General features: G+C 44.2%; 1 protein-coding gene across 4 annotated transcripts in view; it reads right to left on the reverse strand.

The window, feature by feature from the left end:
* The window catches only part of MTOR (mechanistic target of rapamycin kinase), a 144,647-nt gene that overhangs the window by 28,272 nt on the left and 95,455 nt on the right, over positions 1–20,920 (reverse strand). For all 4 annotated transcript variants that reach the window (XM_036925182.2, XM_036925181.2, XM_036925183.2 and 1 more), the window contains 6 exons: positions 13,772–13,847; positions 10,693–10,832; positions 4,556–4,656; positions 2,640–2,755; positions 1,377–1,454; positions 1,057–1,164 (listed from right to left, as the gene is read on the reverse strand). In XM_036925182.2, the coding sequence (XP_036781077.1) occupies positions 1,057–1,164; positions 1,377–1,454; positions 2,640–2,755; positions 4,556–4,656; positions 10,693–10,832; positions 13,772–13,847 (619 nt within the window). The remainder of the gene's footprint in view (positions 1–1,056; positions 1,165–1,376; positions 1,455–2,639; positions 2,756–4,555; positions 4,657–10,692; positions 10,833–13,771; positions 13,848–20,920) is intronic.

Genomic DNA, 20,920 nt, shown 5'->3' on the forward strand with positions numbered 1-20,920 from the left:
GCATTTCATAATTGCTAATAAAACATGTAAAAGAACTGCATGTGCTCATTTCAGAGCATAAACGACTGTATTCATAGGCAATGCTTTGTCCACTGCTCTTCCTTTCCAGTGGAATGTGCCCTGAGCTTCCAAGACAGGCATGCAGCCTGGAGTCCAAAGCCTTGTCACAGCCTACGGAATGAGAAGCCCGGAAGCACAGATCTCGACTGGTCTGGAGACAGAATTGGGGATGAGGTGTGGATTGGGCCAAGAGGAAAACAGTTTAAAATTGAGGAGGTCGATTATGACAAGCAGGGGAACAGATGGCTTCTGGGGTGGTGAAGGCTTTCTCTCTTTTGCTGGTGAACCTCCCTTCCTACCTCCTCAAGGAATGGAAGAACTATCCTTTCCAAGAACACCTGAGACTGCTGACTCCCAGATGTGGAATTAACAGCTAAACCGATCAGAATGTACAATGAAAAACACTTGATGGAGAACTTGGAAGAGTTTCTCTATGAGGGGAAACTTCAGTGGAAAAGAGTCTAAACACAGATCATGGGATGACTGACCTGAGGAACTGTACACAGCAGGAGTCGGTAAATGACAACATCAGGCAGCCCCATTTAATGAGCTGGCTGCAGGTGGCCCGTTAGCAGATTCAGAGCAGTGGCTCTCAGCATTGGCTGAATACTGTAACCATCTGGGGAGGCTAAAAAGATACTCATCCTGGGTCTGTCTCCAGAAATTCTGATTTATTTGGTCTTATTTATTTGGGGTGGGTATCTGGATTTTAAAAAGTTTTCCAGGTCATTCTATTGTGCAGCTAAAGTTGAGAATCACTGATTTTGAGGTTAAGATTCTTAATGGGCTGGACATAAGTGTCACTGATTAAAAACATTTTTTTATTCCTAGAGAAGTGTAAAAAGAGGCAAATCGGTCATTCTCTTGCTGCTAAAGGCTTAGGTGAAAATCCTTTCAGTGTCAAATTGAGCCTCTGTGGGGAAACAGGAAGCGTATGTTGAGCAAGAGCAGGGGTGGAAGGGTGGCAGGCTAACCTGGGCTTTCCACGAGGCTCACCTGCAGTCTCTCCCACCAGATCTGCCGGATGATCTCTCGGCGCTCAGGGACAAGTTTGTACTGGATAACCTCCTCCAGCTCAGAGAGCATGTGGCAAGAAACCATGGCCTGATGGAAGCAAATCACATTCCAACTTAGCACTGTATGAATAATCCCAAAGCTGGGATTCATTTCAATCATTCCTTCTGGAGACAGGGCATCTGCTGAGAACACACAGGCACAGCAGTCCTCAGTAGCCTGTGAGTCCTCAGTGGCCCACTATGAAAACAGAACTGAGAGGAGCCTGTAAAATGACAATGTGCAGAATGTTTGCTGCTCACCCCATATGCCCGACTGTAGCTCTCTCCTGCCATGGCAGTTAACTCGGCATCCAGCAGGTCCCTGGCTTTGTCAATGCACTAGAAGAGAAGCAAGAGAACCTTGAGACTGAGCTGTGGACCTGGGAGCTGAGGGTAGTGCTGTTATTTCCAGGCTTCCCAACAAGCTGTAGAAGTTAAATTCCAGTGATGAAGAGAAAACTCACCAAAGGGCAGAATATTATCAGTCCTGAAAGGCTAGAGAAGAATATTATCTGATTTCTCATTAAAGACAGAAATGTATGGTAACCAAAAGCTCAACATCCTAAACCTTGGGTAACAAGGGAGAGGAAACAGAATCACTGTGTTCTTGCATCTTGAGAGGATGACTTGATCTACCTTCTTTCAACTTCCGCTTACTGGGCATATTTGTGAAAACACACTGTGCAAACACTCAAATGGCTCCAGGTGATTGTCTCTGGCTTCTGAGCCTCCTGTCCTCATGAGGGAGTACCTCTGAAGTTGGCAGAGGGATGCCCAACCCTCTCCATGTAAATGGGAGCTTTTGAGCCTGACATGGAATGCCTAGTGCTCAGTTCTCGCCACTTAAGTCAGAGCTCAGGGGATGGCCATAGGACTGTAGCTTGAGTTTTCCTTGTTTCATCAATTAAAACTCTGCAAGTGGAGCTTTTCATTTTTTGATTGTTTAAGGTTAATTACTGTGTCCCCATCCCTTGAGTATTCCTGTCATTTACCCCAGCACCTCATCTAAGACAAGCTGGTGCCTTGCAGGGTGAATGTGATTACTTCAGTATCTTAGTCTGCAAGTCAGCAGAGCATTTTCAAATAAAGCTTTAGTTTTCCTAGAAGGCAACCAATGTGTGCCACCTGCACAAGAACCCTGAGACTGATCTTTGCTGTTGAGGGGGGACTGCTGCTTTCCAAATCCTCCTTAGGTGAAACATAGTTTCTTTCCACTACAAAGAATGCTAAAGTAAGGCAGTAAAAAGCATGCAAAGATGACCTAAGAAGCTAACTCCCAAAGCAATGTGAATGGTAACTTGCAGAACACATTTGTCCATCTCTGAACAGAAAGTGGCTCTGGCTGATGTGCTGGCAGTCTGCTTCTGATTATTATGCTCCAAAGCCGTTCTAATAATCTCACAGAGCCAAACACCAGAGCTGAAGTACAACAGCCTATTTTCACAGGTACTGCATAACTAGGACCTGACAGGACACGCATTACCTTTTCTTTGCAAGAATGTCTGGGTATATGTAGGTTTTTACCTGTTGCGCCAAGGAGAAGAGGTCCTGATGTAGTGCCAGCACAGCTCTATAAAATGCCCCATCGTGGGTGTCCCGAGGGATCATACAGGTGTATTCTTCCATGCTGTCCCACTGACCTACCCACACACAGGAACAGAGAGAGTACAAGAGCAAGGACATTAGGGTGGTCAGCTTGCTGGGCTACAAGCAGCATCTCAAACAGATCTTGTCATTGTCACTTGCATTTAGCTTGAGATTCACACAAGACAAACTTGAAGCTGATGTATCTAAATCCTGCAGAGATCCTCTGTATACTGTGGAATCCCAAAGCCAATTTAACAAACAAAGCCTCATCCGTCTTCCCAACACAGGACTCCAGTGCTGCCCTGGGGAGATCCATGAAAGATGGAGAAACCACACGCGTGCAAAGCCTGCATGTCAAGAGGGTTTAATGCAGCACCTCATTAACCTAGAGAACTCTCTCAGGTTTCTGTAGGTGAGATGGAATAGCTTTCTCCCTACCAGTGAAGCATCTCACAGTTCAATGATACATTGGAAATTACATTTTCCCCCAAACAATTTAAAGTCGCCATTACGCGGACAGGGGACAGGATTAGACAAATAGTTTGCCCACCCCTCTCTGGCAATACCTTTGCCTCAGGATGAAGGTGATAAATATTTTAAGAGGCTCTGTTGTAACAGAAAGATGGTCTAGGTCATAGCACAGTAGTCTCTGTATCATGGCAGGCTGGGGAAATGGCTGCATCTGGGAAGAGATATTCATTTCCCCTGACGGGGTGAACGTGAATCAAATGCCAGGTTTTCCAAGACCATCTGCAGAAAAGATATCAGCTTCATTAGCTGCAAACTGCAGGGCTGCCGATTTTACAAGGTATTTTCCTGACTTTCACTCCAGACCATTGGCTCATCCATTCTCTGCGCCTCTGGGCAAAAGCAAACAGCAAATGATGACTCCTCAGGAAGCAATTTGTTTTTGAAAAATGCTCTGGATACAGCCCAGAGCCCATGAAAGGGAAGGATATAAGCTCTGTGACTCAACAGGGCTAGAGAGTGGAGGGAGGAGGTTATGTAACCTTCCTCTGGACTCCACAGGTGAAGTTTTCACCTGGAACATCCTATGGACTCTTTCCCCTCTTCCTGGAACATCTCTGAAATAAGACATTGGTAATCCTCTCAGCTGGGGCCTGATGTCAGAAATCTACACTTGTCCATAGGGATTAAAAAGAAATCTCTGCTTTAAAATACTTGAGGAGTAGGACTAAGATGGGTGAGTGTTGGACAGCAAGGAGGTGAGGAGAGAAAATGAAACCACCAAAAAGTCTTTAATTGTTGGAGAAGGTGAAAGGCATATGGGGGTTTGTTATACTAGTCTCTTCACTTTTATATATATTGGGAAAGTTCTACAATAAAAGTCAAGAAATAAAAGGAGATAGACAGCTGTCTTCTCTCTTCATTCCTGCTTGAGATAGGACATGATGGGTGGAGCTCCAGCAACAATACTGGATTATGAGGTAGACCTGAAAACAGAGGCCCCATGAAAAGTCAAAATAATGGAAAGAGGCTTATGACAATGGTGCCAGAATACTAGTTCGGGAATTCCTACCTCTAGATTTCATTTATAAGAGAGAAAAATAAACCCATAACTTGTTAAAGACAAACACAGCTCACTAAATATCTCCATTGTGATGACTGCTCACTGGTTTCCTCCACTGCCCCATGAAGGGCTATTTTTACCTATGCCTAACAAGTCATCAGGTAGAAAGGAGAGATGGAAAAGGCAGAAGCAGATACAGACTGGTTTACACTTGCATAGACCTGACATCTCTACCTGCAGCCACAATGCCTGACTTTTCAAATGTGAGTCCTCAGCCTTGCTCTCCTCACACGGACTGCTGTGCCTATGAGGGAAGCCTTACCTAAGCCCCAAGCAGCTGCAGCAGCCATCCGGGCCATCTTGGCTTGGGTTTCATCATTAACCAGGGTCCACTTTTCACAGCACTGCTGATGGAGCTGTCCCCTGAAGGAAGAGAATTATAGTCAGGCTAACTGAAATCACCTCCAGAACCTGCCCATCTTCCTCTGTAGCCCCCGGGGTTAGCTGTGGCTACAGAGAACAGGGTGACAGAGGTCTGCTGTGAACTGGGAGCCTTTAAATAAAAAGCACTTTTGACTGGGTCATGTAAAAGAGACGTGATAAGCAATTTGTTGTTTTGATGGCCTGGGGCTCATAATTTGCCTGACAATGAGTTTATCAAAGGTAGGGACCATGTCTAACTCTATGTGATGTGAAAGGTCCCAAACATCTGGCCCTCTTCATAAATACTAAATAACTTCTCTCCTATGCCAATGAACTCCGGGCTCTTTCCCCTTGGCAGGCCTACAGAGAAAGCAATCTGAGGAGACACATCTGGATGTTCATTCTCAGCTCAAAGCTATAGGGAGAACTGGCTCTTAAAAGTATTACATAAATGGCTACAGTCTGAAATGAAACTCAAATGAAATCAATCTGCACAGAAGGAAGAAGGCCCCACAATGGTCACATCTATCAGAAATCCAGATGCTGCTTATTCTTAGCATTTTGCACAACTGCTGTGAGTGTGAGGACTGTGAGATGTTGAGATATGAATGGTGCTCAGCAGACTCTAATACCCAGACAGCAGAAGCCCCTCTAGAACAGAGATGTCCTACACCGTTAAAGCTTGCCTCCCATGCTCCACTTCTGATTGTAAGGAAATAAAACTTTTACTGTGCAAACATGAGCTCCCACTTTCATATGCACTTTACAACTTGGTGAGGAGGTACCTTCATCTTTCCTGCTTTCTGAAAAAGATGCCACAGGATGTTTTAACTTGGTATTGGAAGTGGGTCAAGGAAAAAGTCCAAGAGGCCAGGCTCAGAAGCCTCATGGAACATGAGCTGCACTGAACCACATGGTGACATGGGTGGGGATGAAGACACTGAATTTCAGTGCTGCAAGGATTTTGGCTGAGCTCGCTGAGAAGCTGCTGGATGACCACATCGAGGAGGCCACCACCCAACACTGGCATGGCAGTCACTGGCTTCACCATCTTGCTGGCAAATGATCGAGAGCCAGGGACACAAGCTTTGTAGCACAATACACAACAAAGATCAAAATGAGAAAGAGGAAGTGGGCAGCCATCCTGCCCTGTGCACCTTCTGAAGCCCAGTGACAGAAGTAAGCTGAATGTCAGGGTTGGTTTCCTGCCATCATCCTTCACCACTGGGTCCTGCTGGGGGTTATCTTAGCAGAGTAGTTCTCAAGTTGTCATGTGCATCATAGTCCCCTGCAGGGCTCCTTCAAGCACAGCATTGGGTGCCACCCAAGTTCAGGAAGTCTGGATTGGGGCCTGAACATGTATATTTCAAACAAGTTTCTAGGCAATGCTGATGCTATGGTCCAGGGGCCACAGTCTGAGAACCACTGGCTCAGAGTGTAGGAATAGCTCCTCTAGACAGCCTATTTTTTTTGAGGTTCTGCTTGGAGGGAGGGGAGAAAGCTACATGATCTCTGAACAGTCCTTCCAACCCTAGAATTCAGTTTTCTAGCTGGTGGCCACAGGCAATTCAGTATTCCCCTACTCTTTTGTCAGGACCGCCCATTTCCATGCCATGGCTCAGGGGATGTAGCTTTTCATCTAGAGGCAGAGGGGGAGTTCAGTATGAAACACCACAAACCGTTACAAGAGATAAAGCAGGGAGGTGCAGGTGCAGTGTCCTGGAAAAGCAGCCCCTGACGGTGGACAAAAGCATTGCCTTTGAGCTGTGGCTGTGCCCACAGCTAGCAGAACCCTGCAGTACACACTGAGCTATCAGAACCCTCTCCCGCAAAGATCAATTACAAGTAAGATTGTAGAATATATTGAGTCCTCACTTGGGCAGGGGGAGAACAAAATCTAATAAATAAAAAGCATGAGACTGTCTGTGGGGCAAACACTAGGATCTGTTTTCTGGCACCTCTCACTGCACACCAGGGAGGACTGGTATAAGGCCCATAGTCCAAGACTTCTGCTTTCCCACTAGTCCATAAGCAAAAACCTTAGAAAGTGTTCTTGCATTTGGAACACCTAAGTGGTTGGCTGCCTATGATCTCACTCCTGAGGAATCTGTTCTCAAGAACCGGAGGCCATTTGAGGAAGAGTGTGAGGAGGGGGTTTACTTAGGTCCACCTTGGTTGCAGGCTGGGGCTATGTGCACCCCAGGGCTGAGTTGGGGGGCCAGCACTTGTAGTTAACTTCCTGGAGGCAGATGACTATGGGGAAAGGGGTAGGTTCTTCACGCACTGGTAACCCCAGATCACTCCTGATGCCGCCTCTGTGAAGATCTGCCTCAGGCATGTTTAGGATATATACTCAAAGCAAAATCAATTGAGAAATTGCACTCTAAATATAATTGACTGAATAACCTATATAAAAAACCTGCATATGATCAGAAAAAGAACTCTGCTTCTTTCATTTTTAAAAAAAATCTCTTTTAGTCTGCTGCATTCTTAAATCCCTTGGTCAGCATCACTAGCCACTTACACTTTATAGTTAATTATAAAGCTGGAACTAATCCAAGAGATCAGAGGTAGATGGGGCCAAGTACTGCGATGTCAGGAGACCTGGCTCACTCTGTTCTTGGGAGACTCCAAGTAGGCCATGTCAACTTAAGGAGCCTCAGTTTCCCAACTGTCACACAAAATTACATCTAACGTCCCTCCTAATACATTCAAGTTGTCTCTACTTAACCCACCTACGGAAAAGGGAGGTGGGGGCAGAAGGGGCCAGGAAAGGTTTCATGGAGGAGAAACAGTTCAGGTGGATCTTGAAAGATGGGGAGAATTTCAAAAAGTAGAAAAAGCAGAAGAGAAGGTGGGCAATTCAGGGAACAAATGCAGAGAAAAAATTCTGTGGGGTTTGGAGAAGATCAGATAGTTTGGCCCACAGCTCAGATTATGAGGGAGAATGCACTGAGAAATGGGTTGAAGAAGTTGGTTGGAATTAAGACGTGAAAAGCTTTGATGTCAGGCTGTGACATATGTAAATTCAAGGCCTATAGGAAGACACTAAGCATTTTAAAGAATTGATTTGAGTTGAATTTAAAGAACATTTACATCTTTTTTTTTATCTTAATAGGATATAGTTGTATGATAACCAACTCAAAAGTAGAAATAAATTTTTGAAATCATGTGCCTAATTCTTGTTAACATACTTATTTGCTTTATAGATCAGCACCAGCCAAGAGAATTTTCTACACTAATGGGAATATTCTATATCTGCACTGTCCAGTATAGTAGCCACTAGCCATATGTGGCTACTGAGTACTTGAAATGTGCCTTGTGCAACCGAAGTAGTAATTTTATTTAACTAAAAAACAGCCACATCATATTGCACAGTGCAGTTTTAGATACCTGTTGGACATAAAAAATCCCAACTTTAGTTGTACAGACTAATGAAGTTGATTTGGTAGGCTATGCTTCCTCAATTTACTAAGGTGGATGAATATGAAATGCTAATCATGAAAATAAATCAACACTTGAATCTCCCTAATGATGGTTAAATCAGACAAACCAATTCCAAATAATTTTATACTGTTATCTATATATGTTATCCAATGCCTATGACTAAACTCTTTGGCATTATATTTTCATGCAACACAATTACATTATCTATTTTAGGAGTACAGTAATAACTTTATATTAAGAAATAAAAATAGCAATTGTTTGCCACAGGAATATCTGTAATAAGGCACATGCGTAGCAATGTGTAGCAAGCAACTTATCTTTTTAGAAGCCTTACTTTGAGTTTTCCAATAAAACTCTTTAAACTTTCCAAGGTATAAAATTTCTAAACAAATCATGTCTATGTTAAATAGACTAAAACTTATTATTAATACAATGGACTATTATGTAGCCTTTAAAAAAAAGAGGCAGCATGTATAGGTACTGATAAGGAACGGCAGCCTAGACTTGTTAAATGAAAAAAATAGGGTGAACAGTACATAGTGCGCCCACCACACTGTGCATACTTGCAGACACATGGCTCACCCCTACAAATCTACCCCTGGTCCCAGTGCCTGCAAATCTGGGTGACTGGGGAACAGCAGAAGGCTTGGTTTTCACAGTTCTGACAGTTTTTTACTATTGCATTTTGTGCCACATGCATACTACCTTTTCAAAAATGTAATGCTTTAAAAACAAAAAATGAATATAAGAATGTAGATTAAAAAAAAAAAGCCTTCAGGGACAGAGGTTTCATCTGCAGATTCAAATGCAAGGCAACAGGCTGCAGGATTCTGCCTCCCCAGATGGCTCCTCAGAGGCTGGTTTTAGGGGAGCCTAGGCTCTGGGTTGACCTGGCCTCTGAGGAGTTCTGAATGTGCCCGCCTCACTTTCATTCCAGGAGTTCAGACTACATTCCTTCTTCTCTCCACTTCCACATCTAATGGGGTCTCCAAACCCTGTCAGTGCCACCTCCTAAACATTTCTGGATCCAGCCCCTTCTCTCTACGCCCCCTGCCCTCACCCCTCCGTATCTGTACCATCATCTCTCCCATTAGGCAGCCTCTGAACTGGTCTTGCCATCTTCTCTCCAGCCTCCCTCCAATTCCATGCTCTAATTTGCTTTTATAGGGTTTTTGTAATGCAAACCCATAAACCATGCCTCTACAAATGCTTGGAAAAAAATCTCAGTAGCCCTTAAGTTAAAGTCCAAACCTGACTTGTTCTGTAAGGCCCACATGATCTGGCCCCTGCCTACCTCTCCTCCCTCACCTTTTACCTCTTTCTACATCACACTTGAGCTTTCAGCTACACTGAACTTTCAGAACCCTGAGCATACTATGCTTGTTCTGTCTCACTGGAGAGGTCCAAGTTAGATATCACTTCTTCCTGGAATTCTTCCAGAACCTTCCCAGCCTGGATTGGGGCCCCTTCTTATTTCCCACAGCCCCCTGGCCGTCCCTTTTATAACTGTATTCGCTGGGCAATACAGCATCCTGGTTGTCTGCCCTGTGAGCTCTGGGAAGGCAGAGGCTATGTCCATCTTGCTCACAGCTATGTCCTTGTGGCGTGGCATACACTGGCAATAAATAAATGCTCAGTGACTACTGGTTGAAGGAATAAACTAGCGGCCTCCGAGTCTCATGCCCAAGAAAGAGTCAGAATAATCTGCTCATGGGGAGGTAGTATATAACATTTTAGCTATTTAAAACTGCAGTTAAACTATTTCATGCCTGTGGTAAGCCGTTCTGTTTGAACTACTTTTCAAAACTGCACTTGATGCTTGAAAACAGAATTTTTCTTCAACATCCCCCAACAGTGCCCTACACGAAGATCTAGGCAAGTGTTCTCTGTTAAGCATTACGTTGCTTCCATCTGGAATACCCTTTCCTTCTCCCCATTCTCCTCCAACTGTCTCTCAACCTGACTGCTTCCTCCAGGAAGCCTTGCAACATCACCCCACTCCCTCTTTGGGTCTTTCAGAGTCGTCTGCTCATGCCATGGTCCCTGTCCTCTCAGGCTTCAAGAACTAGCTGTACGTGCCTTCCCCATCAATGGCACAATGAGGGAAGGCCTTGTTTCAAGGTTTTTTAACCCCTGAAGCCTGGCATAGTGCTGGACACATAGTAAAAATTCAATAAAGGTGAAGCACCTAAAGAGGGCAGTCATTTTTCCTTTCCAAAAATCAGTGATAAGAATAAAGAAAAGAAAAAATCACGGTTGCAGAGTATGAATACAAGGTCTTCCTCAGTCAGTGAGGGTTGTGAGGTAGATGGCCAGGGGAGGGGTAGATCCAGGAGCACACTCAAACCTGTCCTATCCTAGAGCATTATAGAGTTTAAGTTAGGGGGGACAAAAAGGGAGCCTTTCTATTAAGCACTGAGATAGAACATAGAGAAAAACACCAAAGTGATAGATGGCTCTTGGGAACATATTAAATGAAACAAAAATAAGCATCTCAGGTGAGAACTGTTTGGGAGAAACCTCTTGCATCCAAAGATCAAAGAGGTGATGTGTGCAGCCGGCATGCAACCTGCTCCTGATGCCGCTCACCATTCCCCCAAGGCCTCGAGGCAGCGCATACGGCCCAGCATCAGCTCCGGGTCATCCTTGTTGGTATCCATTTTCTTATCATAGGCTACAAGGGCATCCTCCCACTCATGCAGTTTCTCGTACCAGGTAGCCTGGATTTCCTGCCACGTGGAGAAGAAAGAGGACTGTTGTGAGGCATGGAGGACAAGGGGGGCACATTTCCTAATCTACACACACACCCTCTTTTGGAAGGGGCTGTGTTGTATGTGGGATACTTCACCTATCACAGTATGTCTGGGCTTTGGTAGAAAAGAACTTCAGAACATCTGGTGGTGATGGTGGGAATGCTAGTTCCTTGGCACATGGATGGAATGATCCTGGGACAACCTAAGAGCAGACAACAGGCCATGCTCCATCCCCATCACTTCCTGCCCAGACACAGGGTTCACCAGAACTCCAGCATGTAGGGCTTCAAGGACAGTGGAAGTCATTTTGGACAGCAGGAAACCCTGACAAGAGCTCCTACAACATGGCCCCAGTTTAATGGAATGCTGACAGTAGGCCACATGGCAGCAACGGCAGCTGCTTTCCTGATGGAACCAGAAAGACCAGGCCACGTTGGTAGATTTGCTGGAGGAAAACAACTCACTTTTTAAAAGCTCTTGACTCTCTGCATTTCTTAATGCATTTTTAAACTTTCAGGAAATAATAATTTAAAATACAATACAACACTACCACTTAAAATTCCTTCTTCTAGAGTCTCCCATCCAATGTTCTTTCCTGCTCAGTGCTTGGCAGCTTTACTGGTGGCCGGGGCCAAGGGAGAGATCGCTACCCGGGCAGATGGCGTGCCATGCTGAAAGGCAGTGCTGGCCATGTAAATGAGGGGTGCTATGGTCTAGAAGTCACGGACTACAGCTCCCTAACTGATCAGGGGCCTGTTTTATGGCTCTGTCTGCCCTCCCTCTGCCCTCTACTCAGTTTGTCTTCTGGGCTTCTTCATCACCAGCTTAGTAAATGACTATTTCTCTATCAGGCCAAGGTAGTGGCTCTCCCGGGATTTCTTTAACAGCAATACGATTTCACAGTGGAATTTGTATGACATAATGCAGGGCCCACATTCGTTTTCCCCATTACTTTCCTTTCCTTTCTAATTAAAACTGATATTTGAGCAGCGTATATATTAACAGTTACTCTGCTAAGCTATGAAAGGACCTTTTCTTCTTGAACTTCTGTAAAAAGGCCATTTCTATTTTAGGTTGTTAACTTGTGCCTACTTCCCTCATTTGTTTTTGGCAGTCCCAAGCCCCTGTGCTGCCCCTGCACTAATCCTGCTGCCACAACGGCCCTTTCCTCAAGTTCAGGGTTCCGAACTGAGTTTGCCAAAAGGGGCATATCTGGCTCTGTGGAAGGTAAAACTACCTAACCTTCATTTTCCCAATTTGTTAAAGAGAAAACTTAGAACACAGTGACTGTAATGACAATGTAAAATTAAAAACTCTGAAATTAAAAAATAACACTGGTACATTTCCAGTTTTGAATTTGTACATTGGGTGGAAAAAAAGGGGCTAAGTGACTAATGTAGGGCACACACCCAATATGAATAAACAGGAAGTGGAGGAAGGAGCACCAGGAATGGGTTAGGTAGGGGGCAGGATATTTTGAATTGCAATAGATTGCAGAAAGTATAAGGTTTAGGCGACGCATCACACAAAATTCTAATGAGACTGCTGTTACATAAATTGTGCCGACAGAGCGCAGGCTCTGCCAAGAAAAAGCAAATCACTGTCAAGCTTAATACGATTCAGCTACCTAAATATAACAAAAAATACACCATGGGTTTAGCAATAATCCTAGAGCTAATGGCAACCTCTAGAACCTGGAGAAGGAGGAACTCTCATTTAAGGTTGGCGCTCCAACCACTGAGGTATAAACTATCTGTTGGCAGATCACCTGAATACCAGATGCTCGTGGAATCCATTTTAGTCAGCACTTAATGTGATCTAAACTCTAAGGATATCAAAGGACAGGATATCTTTCCTGGGTGGACTACCTTAAGCGCCCTCTCTGCCCACTTCTTTCCCTCTGCAAACAAGGACTGTGGCAAAGATGGATGAGACAGTCCTTCTGGAGGATGCTTTCTTAGTCTAGTCACAGATATGTGCTCAAGATGACAAGATATTCCCCGACAAGTTTCACTAGCCCTTGCGTGAGGCAAAAAGCCTGTGAAACAGCCACATTTTCTTCAGTGTAACATACGGGGCTCTTGACTAAGGCAAACCAGAGTAACTGACCTCCATAATAAAAGGTTTCTCATCAAATATATGGATCCAGGACTTCTTGACCTTCCAGGAAGTCAATGTTAAGTTGATTAAATTAATGCTTTATAGACAGTTAGGAAGTTACCAAAGTACCCTCCCAGGACCACAAAGAGTAACAGACACATTTTAATATTGGTAGGACAGAGATGGCAGGAGAGAAGCAGCTGTGTAAGCAATAATGAAATGGAACAATCCCTTGATATCAGGTAAAAAATATTTTTTTTCTGGAGAATTGGTCATGGTTTGCTCTGAAGTACACACTTAGTGTTAACTGTAGGCTAGCTGCCACAGACTAAACAAAGATAATTCAGGTCAGGGTTAAACACCTGGGCTCTCATGTAAGACTTCCTGGGTTCAAACTGTGGTTCTGACATTTATTCAGCTTAGGTGAGGCTATTATCCTCTTGGGACCAGTCTTCTCATCTGTAGAGTGGGATAATGATAGCACCTATTCATAGGGCTGTTGTGAGGACTGAATTAGATGAAGTATATAAAGCACTTAGCAAAGGGCTAGGCTTATGCTAAGAGTTTGATAAATATCAGTTAACATTTGTGAAAGTCCCTCAGTTTATTAGAATCTGTCCTCAAGATCTGTGTTCACTTCTATATACTCCATATAGCCATGTCTCCTTCATGCTTGAGATATTGGTGAGTCAGCATGGAATTGTTACCAATTGGGAAAAAAATACAAAACAAAAGCAACTCCCTCAAGGTTGTGGCCGAATGCCCCCTAACCAGGACTCCATATCCTGTTTCTCTAAAAGGAACGAGGCACTTACCAGCTCTCCAAAGTGTTTCATGGCGTATTCTAACACCCCGGCAGCTGCTTCTGGCTGCTGTAGCTTATTATTAATGCTGGGAAAACAAAAGAAAGAGGTGGTTATACTCAACATGTGGAGGGTGGGAGGCATGGGGGTCATTTGTGAGCAGATGGCTCACCAGCACGCTGGGGACAATGTCATGCAGATGTAGAAAGAGCACACCAATCATCTGTTACCACCCAGCAAGCTCAGCTGGAATGATTTCATCTGAGAAGTGATTTCATCTTGGTTCCATACTCCTAATATTGAGGGGGCAACACCTGGGAGACAGGAAGCCTTGTTTGCTCTGGGGCCCTCTCTCCAACCAGTCCATGACTGGTTTCCTCTCAGATATTCAAGTTAAGGCTGCACATGTCTGTTTTTCAAAAACCAGAGTCCCTGGATCCAAAACTTCCCTGTAGTAGAGCATAATCAGATGAGGTCCCTCTGAGCTTTTAACTCTTACTTCCTCCAAACAGCTGCCTTCAGTAATAAGAACAATTAAAATAAATAAAAATCACCAGGCTCTATAGGTGACACAGAAGTGGCATTGAGGCTGAATCATCTACTTCGTTGACAGAGAACACTGGGCAGTGAGGTTATGCAGCATCTTAAATGCCCCCTTCAGAGCTGGACGCCTCCTTAGCCCCTCTTCAAGGACCACGCTCTCCCTCTGGAGCAGGCTGTGAAGGGATCACAGCCAGAGTTACCTGCCTGGTGTCTCCGGTGCAGAGATGCTTTTCACTAACACACCACTTTGCTGATGTCATCTGTGGGAAGTTTGCAGCCATTTGGGACTGAAGGACTGACTGCAACTGTACTGCGGCAGCTAGACAGCAACACTGGGAAGCCTGGGGCCTGGAGTCCGTAAGTCAGAGAGGCTGCAAAGCGGTCCCGCAAGTAGGAGAGCCACAGGGCTTAGACCTTCGTTCTAACAGGAATGTTATATAAGAGAGTAAACAGCAACTAACCCAACCCTGAACATAGGCTTGAGTTTCAGTGGAAGGAAGAGGGAGGGAGTAGGCCTGCAAAAGTCACAGGGTAACAATGATTTTATCTGTTCAAGGGTAGTGAGCAGAATGTGACAGACCAGCTTGGGAGTCTAGATTGGTTTAATAAGCAAGGATCCAGTTTATTGCCCTGAGTACAAACTGTCTACTTGACTAGAATTATTTTTTAAGTGATTTTGGGAAATTCCAGGACTTGGGTTCCATCTGGTAACATGGCAAGAGATTGCTGTTATAAATATTTTTAAACATTCAGATTCCATCATATTCCTTTCAATAAAACTGAAAGCGAACTGCCCCAAAAGCTGACAAACTAGAGAAGTTAACATTTGTGAAAGTAATAATCTAATGCCTCATGTTTATAAAAAGCACATTTCAAATAATCTTTCCAACCCATGACTCCTCTGACCTCACACATTCCTAAGAGATGGGAAGGGAAAGGTATTACAGCCTGGTTTTACTCCTGGGGAAATTAAGGCCTGTGAAGGCAGTGATTTTCACCAAGGCCCACAATGAATGGGGACAGTCCCCATGTGATCTGAAGCCATCTTATGTCTCTTCTTTGCTAAGGCGAGGTGGAGGGGGGCGGTGAGGCAGCTTTGCATTTGGAATCAGACTTGTGTTTACATTTCAGGAGGTCTGGTTCTGCTATTTTAAGCTGTTTGACCATAAGCAAATCACCTTTTCTGAGTTTTAAATTTCTCATCTACATAATGGGCTAATGCTACCTCCTTCACGGGGTTTTTCAGGGACTTAAATGAAATAATGGGTAAGAAATAGCTAAGCAGGTCCTTATAAATGCTTCTTCCTTCATCTATTTTTGTCCAAGGATAAAAGTTGCTAGAAAGAGTTATATCCCTGTGTAAAGAAAGAAGGCACATCTAAGGTTAAGATGGGAGCCAGCACTAAGAAGTCATCAATGCAAGTTCCAAACTCATCCTGAAGAGCACTATCTGAGTGGATCCAGGCTCCAGGCCCTGCCAACAAGGTGAAAGTCACGGTACAGACCTTCCTCTCCTTTATTTATAGGAGTAGACAGGTGACCTCATGAATGATTTACTAGGCAGGCCCACTGGTGTTTCTCTGCTGGTTCTAAGCAAAGCAATGAGCTGGAAGGTTCTCCAGAAGTTATCTGCTGCAGGATTCAGTAATGTTTTTAATTTCAAAGTGAAGCTATAACATCATGGTTTCCTTTAGGAAGCCCTATATGAGTTTTTCTAGCTTACTAACTAGGAGAAGCTCATTTGCTGGGTGAACACTATTACTAATAATACCACTGAGTACAGACTTGTGGTTATCTAGTTCCTTAAACCTGAATAAAGACTTTGGAAGCCTAAGACAGGACAAGAGAAAGCAGTATATATATTATGATGTATTACAGCCAAATATATAATATACCACATATAAATATATATAATTATATATTCTTAATGTGATCCAAATGTGGATTATTGGGATGGCTGTGGTAGGAATATAAACTGTTCTGATGAGGAGGATAGGTGTTTTTTGCCTGAACCAAAAGAATCAGACATAAAAATCCAGGAGCTCTAATAAATATCTTCCCATCTTGTGTTCTGGAACATGTCTATTTTCAAGAACAGACTACAAACACTACTAAAGCTTGCCCCACTTGGGATAAAGCAACACACAAAAAAGCAAAATACTCTTCCCACCCCACTCTCCCACTTGCTATACATTAAAAGGAGGTATACAACAAACTGATCAAAATCAGGAAGTAGTGACTAGAAACCTCAGATGAGAAATACAAAATTTACCTTAATATTGCTACGGCTTTGATCTACCTCCTCTAAGGCCAGACCGACATAGCTCTGTAATTAAAAAAGAAAACTCATAATCTGGGCCCAACTCCTTTTAAGAGAAAGTCCAAATGCACCTAAGTGTGGGAAGTGGGTGAGGGGGCAGACAAAGCTCAGTGGGAAGGAAGGAGAGGAGCTGGGCTCATGGGGCACTGCCAGGCCTTTAGCAACTGCCAAGAAAATAGGGGTGTACCTTGAAATTCATGACAAGCTTGTCCAGGAGTATGGTCAACAATGAAAAATGACAGCTTTAGCTGGACTAAATGTACTGATGATGAGTGAGTGGGATCAGTCTGAGAAAGGGTCCCTTTCAAATCTTAAATTCTTGTTCTCTGATTTGAGGACCTTAAGGAAAGGAGATTGTACACACCTACTTTCAATCGTTCAGAAAGTGGAGATTTTAAGCTAACCAGCTGCTGTCACCCTGTTTATTCTTTCCTCCTCGTGTTTTCATCTGACTCTCCTACAGAGCTTTTTCCCTTAGCTACCTCGCTCTCATGTCTCCTTCCATGGAGTCTCTCATGCATGCCTACAAAGCTGCTGGAAAATGCAACCACTGGTGGGGAGGTCCTGGAGAGGTAAGTGAATAAAACCCTTGGTGAGTAAGTATCTGTCATCCTATTTAAGGCCTTACCTTTTTCTTCCTCCACAACTGCTGGCACTCTATATGGGAGGGAAGGTATCAAAACAACAAAAAGATACCTAAATTTATTAAGAGCTTACTATATGAACCAGGCTTACTGCTTTTATGTGTTACCTAAACCCTGTGAAGTATTCACTATTATTAATATTCCCACTTAACATATGAAGAAATTGTGGCCCAGTAGGTCACAGGCTATAGGATGTAGGTCCTTTCCCTTAAGACTTGTCTCGTTTTACTGACAGGATACTGTGACGAGTGCTGCAATGGAGGGGCAGTGTCTTAGTCTTCTATTCTCAGCATCAGCAGGCACCCAGGAAATACTTGTAAGACAAATGAATGAAAGCACCAGATGGGATGTTTCAATTAGCTAACTCGTTCTCTATATATATGCCACGCAGGAGAAAGGAGCCCTACCACGCCTTCATTAATTTCCTCACTGTCACCATGGCTAACTCTCCCTTCTGGCCTCTAAGCTCCCACCCTCCTATTTATTTCCCTTCAGAAGCTTCCCAACCCAAGTCAGCCATGCCGCCACAGCAGGCTGTTCCAAGGCAGCTTTGTGTGAGGCTGCCGGGCTCATAAACAGAGCCCAGATGCAAAGTGTAGGATAAATCAGTCCCTATGGAAACTCAGTAGTTCCCAGCTACCCAGTCCCAGTCTCCTGCCTACTTGGGTGACACAAGGCTGTCACCCTGAAATATTCTCCCTTTAAATTCAGATGTGGCTTTATGACATGAAGGGAGAGATTGTATGTTTGGCTCATGTGAAGAAATCACCTTTGCTCAAAAGCCCCCTGAATAAGTAGCTCTTGTTTCATGGGGCAGTTGGGAGTTTTCTGCAGGCCATTCAGTGAATGCTCCCTTACGTGCCCCTGGTCTTTTTCTATTAAAGTTGGAGGCTTTTTAAACGGTGAACTATTCTAAGCCTCTGCCCAACAACAGAGTAGTGCTTAACGACACAAACGAGAGCCCACTGACACTGGTCAGGTTAAAGAGATCTGACAACTTGTAAACAAGTTTAGAGACAGAAGTTTAGAGCAACGAGTGTGCAAGAATGATAGGTTGACCATATTTCCTATCTCCTCTTGATGGGCACTGAAGCCAGAAAGAAAAAAAGAACTGCATTGTGTGAACTCTGTTAGCTGGCAGATACCCTCTGCTGTCTTAACATGGGTGTAGAATGTAATTTGTATTCTATCTCATTTTCCAGTAAGAACGTCAGTTGAGACCTTATACAGCTGTAAATCTATACAGCAAACAGAAACTGCCTATCCATGTAATAAAGCCCAGAGCCTGCAAATGAAGCTGGTGTTAGAAGGAAAAATGAGACAGACAGGAAAACAGTGGATCTGGACACCAAGGGGGAAAGAGGCAATTATGCAGACACATTCGCTTTCATTCATTCCCCACCTCCCCTCCCCAAGATTTAATATTTATTAAAGGAAGCTGAGTTAAAGAGCTCGACACTGGGAAAATTCTTGCCAATTGAGGGAAACATTTTCTAGAGTTGAGCGGAATTAACAAATAAGGATAAGAAATTGCCTCAATGCCTTCTATTCCAAACAGATTATACCAAGCATCTTTTCTCCCAACTATCTGAAAATTTCTCTCCAGGAGTAGGGAAAGTGTGTGAGCGGAGTAAGCGAGTCAGATGTGAAGGAGCTCCCCACTGCCTTGGCAGGTTTCCTGATGAAAGATGGAGAGAAGCTAGTGCTGGGAGCGAGGCTGGCCTACTTCTCCATGACTTTCCCTTTGGAGCTTTCTTCAGTGCATTTCATGGACAGGTGGTGACCACCTTCCCTGAGGATTAGATTGACAGAACAGGTTGGTCATTAATTGCTCAAGGTCTCAATGCTGACCCATATCAAAGCAATAAGAGGATCTCTGGCTTGGCATCCAAATGTCATGAAGAATTCTCAAGAATTCTGTTGTTTCCTAAAGGGCTTCCTGAGTCATTGATCCATGGGCTTCTGGACTGATGTCAAATCCAAAGTAATTTAGCGTGGTGATTCCTTCTTATAGGGCTCATTGGTTACTGACCTCATCTCTCAGCTGTGGTGCCTTGGTGACCTTCAGGCTTATGAGCAAAGTGATGTAGGACTATTCAACACAAAGCCTGAGCCTGTTGGACAGTCAAATGAGAAACATCTGCAGTCACATCTGGGGGACCACTTGGGCTTTCCTAGTGCTACCATCAGGAATTTATGAGAACATTATGCATTGCTTCCCAAATGGCTTTGGGCCCTCTTTCTCCTGTCAACTTCTAGTGTAGACCACAGTCTGTGTTTTATTTGGTTCCCTGTCAAGTAAGAATTCTCTGAATCCCCTGATGCTAGGCTGGTGACACATGTAATACAGCTGACCAGGGACCTTGGCAGGTCTGACTAAGGTGCTCTTGACCAGCCCAGATAAAGCTGATCAAAAGCTGGATACTGCTTCGAGTCCTTACCACCAACCCAAGCAGTCTCCCCTGTTTCTCTTATAATGTAGCTGCCTCAAGTCATCCCCTGGAGCTGTTACCTTGAGACTCTGGGAGCAGCAGAACACCCTGGGGAACTTGAGGATGTGATCATCTCTTTTTGGACAGGGTAATTTAAAATCAAAAGGATGGCAGTGAAGACAGAAGGCAATGTGAGAACATCTTGAAGTATGACATGGAGAAAGGTTGTGAGGAACATTTTAAACCTAGGCAGTAGGGAAAGTGAAGGGAGACTGCTGAGCCTTCATTACCCATTTAAAGCCAGAGTTAGGTGAGGAAAACAGCATCCTGGGGAATGTCAGGGTTAAATGTTCCCTTCTTGGTTCAGGAACTCAGGAAAAGTAACTTTACTCCTTTTCTACATATTCAGAAAAAGAAGCCTGGCTCATTAGGAGGCTTTAAAGCTGGACCATCTGGTTTACTTGGAGCTGTTGGGGACTTAAGGCACCAAGATAAAAAAGATCTGGTGTAAGAAATGTGGCTTGCCTTGGATAATTAAATGGACAATCCAAATGGGCTCCTGACCTCTCAGTACAGAGTCAAGGATAAAGAGCTCTTACTTGGTCTTCACTCCTTCCTTTGGTCACAGTTTAAACGGTATGCCTGTCACAATACCTAGAGGGCACGCTTGATCAGTATGTGGGAAAGTGGGAGCCCTTAAGAAAAAAATAATGATGAGGGCTGGGAAGATTAGAGAAAGGGCAGACAAAAAGATCCCATCTTCGGAGACAGGATTAAAGATGGCAGAGTGAGAGCAGAGACAGAGGCCTCCTCCCAAAACCACATATAATATAAAAATATAGTTAATACAACTAATCCTGAAAGAGCAACAGGAAAGACTGTGCCAGACTGCATACACTTGGAGAAAAGAACAGATCTCATGGAACAGGGTAATATACCAAACCGGTGATCTAGCAGGATCCAAGCCCTTCCCCCACCCCAGCTCACCAGCGGGAGGAAGAGAAAGGGAACGGGGAGGGGGTGGAGGCCTAGGACTGCTCAACACCCAGTCCTGGAGATCTGCTCTGGGAGCATGAACCTACATTGCATGGTGCTCTGGAGATTAGCAGGGTTGGAAAGTTAAGACAGGCAGATTACTTGGAGAGACTGAGATTCCAGCCACATGTGGAAAACAGTGATCCACATCTGGCTGCTCTGGGACAAAAGAAAGGCGGGCAGTCTG

This window comes from Manis pentadactyla, chromosome 4, assembly GCF_030020395.1.
Source record: "Manis pentadactyla isolate mManPen7 chromosome 4, mManPen7.hap1, whole genome shotgun sequence".
Taxonomy (NCBI): Eukaryota; Metazoa; Chordata; class Mammalia; order Pholidota; family Manidae; genus Manis; species Manis pentadactyla.